Source organism: Tupaia chinensis, unplaced genomic scaffold (genome assembly GCF_000334495.1).
Source record: "Tupaia chinensis unplaced genomic scaffold, TupChi_1.0 Scaffold000075_1, whole genome shotgun sequence".
Lineage (NCBI taxonomy): Eukaryota > Metazoa > Chordata > Mammalia > Scandentia > Tupaiidae > Tupaia > Tupaia belangeri.
Genome location: NW_006159535.1, coordinates 1276514 through 1287824, shown reverse-complemented (window position 1 = coordinate 1287824; position 11311 = coordinate 1276514). Strand labels below are relative to the sequence as shown.

Here is an 11311-nt window from a genome sequence, read left to right as displayed (position 1 = left end):
CGGGCCCTATAGTGAAAAAAAAAAAAAAAAACAAAAAACCCCCTCCAAAAAAAAAAAAAAAAAAAAAGCTATCCTGGAACTGGGTTCCTTCCTTTAGTTTCTGTAATTAGATTCTCGTTATTTAATTAGTTGATTAATGCATGTCTGTCTGCCCCTCCAAGACCAGAAGCTCTATGAAAACAGACACCAAGTCTATGAGTGAATACTCATTGCCTATTTTTTTACTGAAAAGATATGAAGATGAATTCAAAACCAGAAAAACGGTAAGAATTTTTAGTCTTCTTCTGCCATTATTAATAGTTTGTGGGTTACAGAGGAGTCAAAGAAATTGAGGACCTGTTAATCTAGTGATTATTGATAAGATATCTGTTAAGAATGATAGGCTGATGAACACACATGCCCTACAGCAAACTTAGTAATAATTGAGAGAGAGAGAGAGAGAGAGAGAGAGAGAGAGAGGGGGGGGGGGGAGGGAGGGAGGGAGGGAGGGAAGGGAGGAGAGGGGAGGGAGAAGGGAGGAACAGGACTTGGCTGGGTGGGGCCAGAAAGAGTAGAGAAGATTTGAAACCCATGCTGAAATTACATGACTAGGCACCCAGAGAACACAATAAAGGGTCCACTGCTCTTCTTCTACCTTTCCCTCTGTCATGGAAAAAAAATAATAAGTTTTTAAAAATAAATTATTAAAAGAATGTTTTTAAAAGAGAGCTGTTTTCTACATGGCACATGCACTCGCTAGAAAGGCAGAAAGCAAGAAATCACTCCCCCTTCAGAATTGTCCATGCCACAATCCCTTCTCCTCCATTTTCCTCTCGGGATCTTGGGCATGCACGCACACGTGCCCGCTGTGAGTTTCAAGCTGCTGAATCCGGGACTAGAACTGCAGCTGACTACGTGGGAGTCCAACGATATAAGCATTACACCATCTGCTGGCCCCCAAAATAAAATTGTTAAAAAGACTTTTTCAATGATTAGAGATAAAATGTTCTGGCATTGAGTTTTGTTTTATACATTCCTAAAAAACGCTCTCTGGTTCCTTTCATGTTCTATGCATTCCTGTCCCATGAAGACAATAAAAATGTGTGTTCTATTCATTCTTGCTGATTTTGTGTTCGGTGAAAAGCTGATGAGAACTCACACCTGAATGGTCTCACCTTGGATGCTGGACTATAAGAGACTCTTTCAGATAGTTTAATTGGGTAGCTCTTTGTCTACGCTTTTTCATTTCAATCGATGGCCAATGAGAAGACACTTTAAGAGCCCCAAGAAAATGTACCCATTTGAATGTTTACAGGGAAGACAAAAACTATTTTTTTTCCTCCCCAGGGGAGATTAGAAGCCTGAATGTTGTTATTCTCATACTAAATCACCTGGCAACATTTAGAACTATATTTGCAGTACAGGGTTAACATAAGAGGAAGAAACAAAAGAATCCTTCAACGTCTTTGATTTCATTATCAAACCAACTCCCTCCCCCATACCCCAAAACATGGGCTCTTGGATTTTTTTTCCTGAGAAAATGGGTAAAGCACATTTTTTCTTTTCTTTTGCCTTTTCTAATTTGCCTTTGTGCTCTTGACCCAAGAAACTGTATCTGATTACATATCAGAGAGAATAATAAACCTAAATTGATGACTGACATTTTAACAGACTGAACAATAATATTTCACCACTGAAATCCTGGACAGTTTTCTAAGAGCTCTTTTTATAAGTGGGCTTCATAAATAGCCAGTACATTGAGGATTTAATTATGGAATCAGAATGCTTGATTCACGACCCTCTTTTCATAGCCGAATAGCTCTCCATTCTCAGACTCGGTGTCTTAGAGAGCGCAATCACAGCACTTACCTCGTTTATCCCCCAGTCTGCCTCCAACATTTCCGCTGCAGCTGGGTCCTGAGTAGACTCCTGTACATCAGAAGTGGCCTGCTTCTCTCTGCCTGGCCGAGGAAACTTTTCTTTTTCTGTTAAGCATTTTGATTTGAGAATGCTGTTGAGACAATGTTCTGTCTCCCGCTTAGCAGATTCAAGTCTGTTTTCCAAATCTTTTTGTTTACACTTAAGCGATTTTATATCATCCTTAATAATCGTCTGTCCCGTTGAAGATGTATTTTGCTTGATGGATTTTGCTAAAGCTGAAACCTTCTTTAATGTGCCATCTTGTAAACTGAGTCTATGCTCTAGTTCCTATGAGTGGAGAAAAGATGGTTACAAAAAATATCTCCATTCAACTGCCACAAGAGTTCCTTGACTTTTGTAGATCACAGAATATTATGCTTCACTAGTGGAAAAGATAAAGAAGCTATCAACTCATATCACATAGAGGAAACTCTGGGCAAAATTTAAACCAATATAGCACCCCATATCAAATTTTCAAACATCTTTTATAAGATAGTAGAAGTATGCAACATGTAATAGAAAGTTATCACAATACAATTCCTTTTTTTTCTTGAGGGTTTTGTTTGTTTGTTTGTTTGTTTTTGTTTTTGCTATAGGGCGCATGTGCTTGCCAGAAAGAGAGAGGGAGACAGAGAGAGAGAAAGCGAGAAATCACCCCCCAGGGGGATGGCCACACCACAAGCCCTTCTCCTCCATTCTCCTCTCAGGATCTTGGGCACGCACGCACGCACGCCCAGCATGAGTTTAAGCCACCCGGTCCAGGACTAGAACCATGGCCAACTACATGGTAGTCCAGTGACGTAGCCATTATGCCATCTGCTGGTTCCCACAGTACAATTCTTAGAAGATAAATATTTGTTGACTATACTTTTATGCAATAAAGTACTAAATAACAAGAGCCTACTATATCAAAAGTATTAAAAAGAATGAAGAATTAGAATGTGACCACATGAACTTAAAGCTAGTATTTAAACTGAGCGCAAAGAATCTGAAGAATGTGTTTTGAGGCTGTAAGTGAAGGGTTACAATTCTCACTGTAGAAGGCTGGGTTTTATAAGAGTCAAGATGGCTATCTTAGAAGCCCTACATTGGGAGAAGAAATCTAATTTAGGCCATGAATATGAAAATTAGTAAGGAAAAAATTAGACAGCTATCCACTCAGGATGCAGAACACTAAACTGAAACATTTCCCCCTAGGTCTTGCTGTGTGAGATGCACCCTTTGACCACGCGGTGCCCATGGGATCTCTCTGCTATCTACGAAACAGACATCCAGGAGCTCCAGGCTGATCATGACTGGAATTGCCTGAGGACCTAGTGAGGGCTATAAATAGCTTTGCCATTATAAATGGCTTTGCCACCAAAGAACATCCCCATTTTTTCATGATTGGTCAGGGATTTAATTATCTAAGAAATATGAACAACCCTTGAATTTCTGATAGAAGACACTTATTAGCCAAGTTGTAATATGAACTTCTTAAAATGTCTATCATAGCTGGACAACGTTTAATACCTGTAGTTTCTGCAATTTTTCCTCAACTGCTATTTGATGCACAGGATCATCAAAAAAGCTGACAAATTCCTTGGCGAAATTGTCCAATGTGGTATTCAGGTCTGTGACGCAAACCTGATATGAGTGGTGTTCTTGAACGTGACCTTCCAATTTTTGCACAGAATCCTAAAAATAAAACCATCAATAGAGTACAGGTTACTTACTTCTCTCTGAATTTTTTCACTTAGAAAATAATCCGATGATTCATTTACATTTTGAAACAGGAATATGGCTCTAAGCCATCCAGAATTCTAAAGTAAAGATTTAAAGTTTTGAAATATATCAGTGCAAAATCTCTACCTTCCCCCCCAAAATAACTCTTATTAACAATGTATTTGTTTGCCCCATGCTTCTTTGCCTTTGTTTCCTTCCTAAGGATAATTCGTGAAGAGGTTTATAAAAACAAAATGGCTATAAGTTATATAATTAAATCCAGACATCCATAATCAAGCAGCTCCCTTAATTATCTTTGACAACAAACCAAGTACCCAGTATCCACGCTTGGAAATGAGACTACTTGAGATCAACCTAACCCCGGATTCCCTTTCTAAGAAGCAAGCTCCAAACTTCAGTGTTAGGAAAAAGTAATCCTAACTCAAGAGCAAAATCATATGCAGATTCACCTCCTAGGATAAGAAAACAAGAGGATCGTACCTGATCCAGTAAGCAACAACTGCTGAACTAAACACCTGATAGCCAAACAGGCACAGCAGAACCCCTGTCCGACTCCTGCAAGCTGCAGCAGCAAGAGTTCTTATCCAGATAAGTCTGAGGTTGACTCCGACATTCAGGGTACAAAGAATTATGAACAGTTTTATTAACATACTCCCTCATGATAAGCTAACTTTTTACCTCTTAACTCTTATACTGCAGATTGTTTGGAAAGATATATTTTTTTAAAAAAGGGGGGGGGCATTGACATGAGGAAGAGACAGGATAATTGGAATAAGCTATTATAATAAATAGATGGATAAATGGGTAGATAACTTTAAGACTGTTACCTTCATAGAGATGCCTTTAAAAAAAAAAGCTTCATCAATCCTACCCCTGAACAGGGGAATTTTGATGAGAGAAAAGTAGTACCAACATCATGGAATACACAATGGATTCCTCTAGCAAAACTAACTGGAGTCATTACTCTATCTTTGAGTTAGCAATTTCAATGGAAAATGATAAATTTTGAAAGCTTTTGGTTTACCAAAATAACAACAGATTGATCCATACACAAACTGTGCATAATTATAGCAAATAGTTTTATTTTGACCACTTCACCTGTAGCTGTTGAAGAAGACTTTCGTGTAGATGCTTTATTTCCAACCAAGGCTCTTCACTGAAGTTGGGATTTTTAGTGCACTCCAGCAGGTAATTTCCTTGAGATTTTAACTCCTTTAGCAAAGATGTCAAATCTTGTGCTTTCTGGAGGAATTTCTTATAAATTTTTAACTGAGCCTTCTTCTCCTGCAGTCCGTGCTGCAGAGCAAAGCCTGCTTCTTGTTTCTTCTTTAATTCTGTGAGCACTAATCTTAGATCCTCCTTACTTTGCAAATACTTCTCACCTTCGAGTAGAAGCATTTCTTGATGGCTAAATTTCCCAAAATAGTTTATAAATGAAATGACATTAAACAAAATGGAGGGGTCTTTCACATATCATAATGCAACATACACTATGGTTAACACTAAAATACAGTAATATACATTATTCCCACAGATTCTTAGCATCGTAACATTCTGAACAGCAGTAGATTTAGCTAAGAAATCAGACAGAAATTGAATGTTACTGAAAAATAGTTGATTTTTGTTACCTAATTTATCTAGAGAATATTTAACAATTTAGATCTCAAGTTCTAACCATTTTTGTTATATTTAAACATATTATCCTATATTTTACTTTTCCACAAAGGTAAAATAAGCATTCATATATAAACCAAGTAACTAAGTTGTTTTCTATAGTTTAAATTTAGTTTTGATCTGATAGTTTCTCTAGAAAAACATGCCCCCTGGATTTAGCCAATACTTACTGAAATATTACACACTTAGGGCCAGCCCTGTAGCGTGGTAGTTAAATGCTGAATAGAGGGAGCTAGATCCCACATGGTTGGCCAACCACGCTTGAATGTCATGCTGGGTATGTGTGCCTAAGATCTTAACAGAAAGGAGGCTAGAAGAAAGGAGACCTACAGCATGACAAGACCCCAATGAAGGGCATTTTTTTCCTCTCTCTCTCACTCTCTCTCTCTGGTATGCATACATGCGCTCTGGCATTAAAAAAAAAGTATATAAAATATTTATACATTTTAAAAATCTTCTAAAACAAATATTTAAAAGCAGGATTTATTCTATAGTGATACACACAGATACCATGGTTGTCTAGGGGAAGTGGGCTAGTACAGAAACAAAGTCCTGGAAGTGGAATGGTAGATGTTAATTTGCTCCCAAGAACCCCACAGTAAATGCACCAGCTACACTAAACACTGCCAGAGTTATGACAGAGCTGTTCCGGCTGATCTGTAGAACCACTCCTTTGGGGAAGCCCTAACATGACTGCCGTTCTCTCTCCTAGATATTACATCCAAGCCCAGAAGGCAGACAAAACACACTTGTGATGGCTTCCTGGGCAATGGAAATGATGGCTGTGGTGAAGCCAAGTCCTTTACCTGAGATACGTGTGCGCTAACTGGAGTGTGTTGTCCCACTGGCTGCTGATGTCAGCAACGGCTTCATGCGCCAACGGGGCCTCGCTGCTCTCAGCCTGCTTCATGATGGTCTGTATTTTGGCGTCCCCTTCAGGCTTTAGTAAAATGATTTCCTGAATTAAATTTAAAAAAGGCCTTATAGCTCCATTTGTATTACACAGGGATATTACATATGGTTCTCTTTTTATTTGCAAGCTTTACTGAGATTGTAACTGCAGAGTAGATTTCAAAATAACCCTTTCATTTTCATTTATGCCCCAAAGACAAAGCTATCCTTCACATTACAGAGCTGGTACTCAGTAAACATTCCTGAGGTTCAATTGTCTGCATTGCTCTCCTCTTGATTTTCAATCACTTCTTTACAATATGAAAAGGAAATAATAGTAATTTTAAAAACCCTGACAAGTCCTCCTTCCCATTCACTTTATTAGGTGGACAATTAGGATAACAATCTGAAGTAAACGTTTTTATACAACCAAGAACAACCCTACCGTTTCCCACAGGAAAATGCACTCCCTTCATGCCAATGCTTGCCCTTCTACCATGACGTAATTCTCATTTCCTGTTCTCTTTTCCCTCCTTCGCTCTGACAATGGCGTTCTTCCTTTCTTGGAAATACTACTCAAGATTCACCATGTCTGGGAAAGCTTTTGGGTTTAATCCCAAATGACTCTGATTATTACTGTTTTACCAATCCTTACGGACCCTTATTCTTGACCATTTCTTCCTCTAACTATGCTTCAATTAGTGTGATTTCAATGCTCCTGGAACTCCTTCAAGCACATGAGCTTCTGTCCTCTGTATTTTTAACTAGCAATGTTTAGTGAATCTCCCCTTCGAAAGTGGGCTCAAGGAGCTTGAGACCTCCTTGCCTCCCATACCCACTTGGTATTTAATCATTTTTTATGAACCATGTATGTCCACAATGAAGGATTCCTTTTCATTCCTAACAGGGTAAAATGACGCCCTTGCTACACTGCCATATTCTCTTTATGTGCTAGCAAACTCTACCTCTCATCTACGGTCTTTATTTCAATTCTTCTGCACTCAGGAAAGATGAACAGTACCCAGGCATTGTCCTTTCAAAAAGAAGGTATAAATTCTCTCTTTCATATACAATTAAATTATTTTAAACCTATCACAACCCTTCTCTTTTGTAAGCTCACTGATCTAAATTTCTTCAACCGTTCCACAGTAATCCTATTTTCCATCAAGAAACAAATTTTCCTTTTTCCTCTAAATCTTAAAATTAAAGTTCACTCTGACCTCTGAAAAATCAGTTTTCACAGTTATACCTTTATTTTTTGGATTCTTTCCTCAAGTGGCATTTTGCCTTCAGATGAATTCAAAACCATGAGGGACTCTTTAATCTCTTTTATCCAATGAATGACATCCTGGGCAAGATCATTAAAGTTCTGGTCCTCGGCGGTTGGTAACTTGTCTTCTTCCTCAATTTCATGTAATTGTCTCAATAGCGTTTGGTATCTAGTAATCAAATGTGCCGATTCCATTATTACTTCTTCTTTTTCAGTAAACCCGTGTTCCTTCAAAGAGTTGTTCAACTGGACCACAGATTCAAATTGTTCCCTGCAAATTTCAAGTATCATTGAAAGTTTACAGGAGTCACTACATCATGGAAGAAATCATATTCCCAGGTAATGTGTTTCAAACAAGATCAGCTCTACCTCTTTCTCGCTAACGCTTGGCAGAACAGCTCAGCTTTCTCTCCTGACTCTTCCACTCCTTTCCATTTCTCTTCTTGATTCGCCAACCACTTACTCAGGTTTCTTTGCTCATCTTGGAGTCTAAAAGAACATTCCACGTGTCAGAACATAAAATAAGCAAAAGACATTTATACTGAAGAGAAAGACGGCATGAACCTTGTGAATCAACCAGCTTCTGATGACAATTTTCTTATATTTATAGAGAAAACTTAACTTGTAACACATGAAGACCTGAATAACAACAGCCTTTATTAGGACTAGGATTCTAGAGTATTACAACAATATGCCACAGAAAAAGAAACAAACAAAAACACTTTTGGACTAGTCCCTGAACTTTTGCTATATTAAGTAATTTGAAGAATTCTTTCTACTTTTATATTCCTACCACCAAACCTGGATTTCAAAGTATGTCTTTCATTTGTGAAATTGTATGTACTATATATATCTCAGTGCTCTGTTTACTGAAGCAAAGTACCAATAAAGGTATTGTTAGGAACTGTATTTAGAGGGACCACCAGATGGCATAATGGTTATGTTGCTGGACTCCCACACAGTTGACTATGGTTCAAGTCCTGGACCCAGCAGCTTAAAACTCACACTGGACATGTGCATGCATACCCAAGATCCCAAGAGGAGAATGGAGGAGAAGGGATTGAAACATGGCCATCCCCCATGGGGGGTGATTTCTAATTACTGTCTCTCTGTCTCTGTCTCTTTAGCAAGCATATGTGCCCTAGAGCAAAAATTTCTCCAAAAAAATGGGGGGAACTTTATTTGGATATTGCCTTTATATCTTACCTCAGCAGTTGCTGCAGGTGGTCATCAAGCTCCTTTGCTCGTACCTGGCATACAGACTCCATGTTTTCCAATTCAAATTCTTGACTCACGAGCCAACTATTAAGCTCTTTAACACGGGCTTTAGGCAGATGTTTCTTCACATGACTCAGTACTGTGTCCACCTGCTGTATTTTACTGCTTCTTCCTTCAAGGGTCAAGAAATCCTTAAGAAAGACAAAAAGTCAATTATCTACTGCAAGTCTGTATATGGTCTCTATCACCAACTTTAGGATGCTTTCCACACACACCAGTTTCTTGACTTCCTAGATCAGAAGGCTATGACATGTGTCTAACTCCAATGACAAGATGATGTATAGCAGTTCTAGCGTATGTGAATATGCATTTGCTTCTGACTTCCTGGGGATTATGTCAAGCAAAATAATGCAATGCACTATAAAGACCGGTAGAAGCAAGAGCAGAAAAGTTACGTTTTTCTATCTTGGCTCTACTCACCTCCTCTTAAATACCTTGCTATTTTTTGGAAATCAACAGGTAAGACTAAATTGACTATTCTCTAAATTTGCACAAATCAAAATTTCATTTCAATGTTTTTCACTTCAGTCTTTCAAGGTCTGGACATTAATTGCTGAAGCCCATGTAGTGGACAAAATTAAAGAAAAAAAAAGAAAAGAAGAGAGAGACTTTGAACTAAAACGGAGAAGAAAGTTGATTTATCAATAAAAAGTAGTACCATGAAAGAAGGAATAAAACAGAACATTTAGTGACATGGACAGCTTGAGAATATGACTCATCACCAAAACATCGAAGCACTCAATAATCTACCCTGAAGTGATCGAGGTTTACAGTGCCGTAGGCATCTTTAAATGCCCCCATGCGCTCTTTTATTTCAGGCTACCTTCTGACCAACAGTGTTAAAGTTCAGGTGCAAGTTTTAAAAGAAATGTGACTAGAAAAATATATAAAATGTCAAGAGACCTCTTGTAGGAAAGTAAGAGGATTTTAAAATCCAAATTAGGTAAAGTCCTTCTCTTCATCAAATATGATTTTAACACAGCTGAATTCACCAGTGAACATTAAATGAAACCATATCTTTTTTTTTTAAGAGGTTTTTGCTATAGGGTGCGTGCACTTGACAGAAAGACAGAGGGACACAGAGAGACAGAAAGCAAGACATCACTCCCCCGCCCCCGCCCCAGAGCTGGCCACACCTCAATCCCTTCTCTTCTAGGGATCTTGGACATGTATGCGCATGTGCCCAACATGAGTTTAAGCCACTGGGTCCAGAACTTGAACCGCAGTAGACTACGTGGGAATCCAGTGACATAGCCATTACACCAACTGCTGGTCCCATGAAACCACATCTTAAAGTAAATGTGTAAGTAGAGCCTGATTGTGTCACTGCACACTTACCTGGTACATACGTAGTTTAAAGATATTTAGGGAAAGCCGTGTTAAATGCAAATATTATCTTTTATATAAAAAAGTTAACAAGTCAAAATAATTATTATCCTATCTATAGAAGTACATGTCTATGCATCTAATCTTCTAGTTTGATAAATTTTTATTAAAATTTATATATATGCATACATATAAGTGTCTTACAGAAAGTTTCTGTAGCTTTTGTTCCACACTCTTTTTTGTTTCTGATGATTCAAAACACTCCTTAAGGTTCATATTAATGTTGCTGAACCAGTCATTAAAGTTCTTACATTGATCTGCAGGGGAAAAGAAAGCACTATTCATTAAAGGAGGACTTTCATTAAAGTGGGGGATTTTGAAACTTGCTTCCCATGCCATGCATACGAGTCATTTTGTAAAGTGGAATTAAGCTCTGAAACCCACTTCAGCCTAGAATGGGGTGTATTTTCTACATCAAGCCTTTTGTCCAAGCATACAGGACACCCCAAGCCACTTGCAGAGGCAGCCTGCTCATAGGCATGTCCGCAGGCTAACTGATTGCATTGAGCAGGTCAAACACAAGAACTCCGGTGACTTACCTTCATGAAATAAAGATCTGGAACGGAAAGATATAAATGTTATTTACGTCAGTCATGGATCACTGAGTGCTTCCCCCCAAATGACTTGTCTGAGTATCATTTCCTTAAGCTGTCCAAACCATCACTCAGTCAGGCTTAGACTAGCGCTATGTTCACAGCACTATTCATACTTCCAGAAATAAAGAAAAGAAACATTGCACTCACCATTCAGTAACTTAGAAAAGTGATCTTGCAAGACACTCTTTTTGGTATTAAATAAATCACTGACACTTTCATATTGCTTTTTCAGTTCAGAGAGTTCAGGAGTCAGACAACCTATTTGATTCTCAAGTAATATCATACTGTGCTTCTGTTGCAGAATTTGCTGTTGTATCTCCTAAATATACAAACAAACATCCATTAAGTCTTAACGTGGGTTCAGCTTACACAAAGCATATTAGATCTCAATTATTTTGTAAAAATCTAGATAGTTTTCTATTGAGTGAGTTCCCTTTCTCTTTGCTAGCAAATGCACAATACAGTGTAAATTAATATCAGATCATTACTGTCCACAAAGCGATTCAAAAGTGAAAATGCTAAACATACACAAACTTTTTTTGAGGCTTTTGTCCTAGATTTTTTTTCTCTATTTATTAAACTCAAGAGGTCA

The 11311-nt window shown here is 38.1% G+C and overlaps 1 protein-coding gene across 1 annotated transcript in view; it reads right to left on the bottom strand.

The window, feature by feature from the left end:
* The window catches only part of SYNE2 (spectrin repeat containing nuclear envelope protein 2), a 339863-nt gene that overhangs the window by 207223 nt on the left and 121329 nt on the right, over positions 1–11311 (bottom strand). Inside the window, exons 36-44 of the mRNA XM_006142397.3 lie at positions 10867–11038; positions 10268–10380; positions 8666–8868; positions 7829–7948; positions 7439–7730; positions 6105–6256; positions 4723–5032; positions 3412–3576; positions 1849–2187 (exon numbers count right to left, since the gene is read on the bottom strand). Coding sequence (XP_006142459.1) covers positions 1849–2187; positions 3412–3576; positions 4723–5032; positions 6105–6256; positions 7439–7730; positions 7829–7948; positions 8666–8868; positions 10268–10380; positions 10867–11038 — 1866 coding nt within the window. The remainder of the gene's footprint in view (positions 1–1848; positions 2188–3411; positions 3577–4722; positions 5033–6104; positions 6257–7438; positions 7731–7828; positions 7949–8665; positions 8869–10267; positions 10381–10866; positions 11039–11311) is intronic.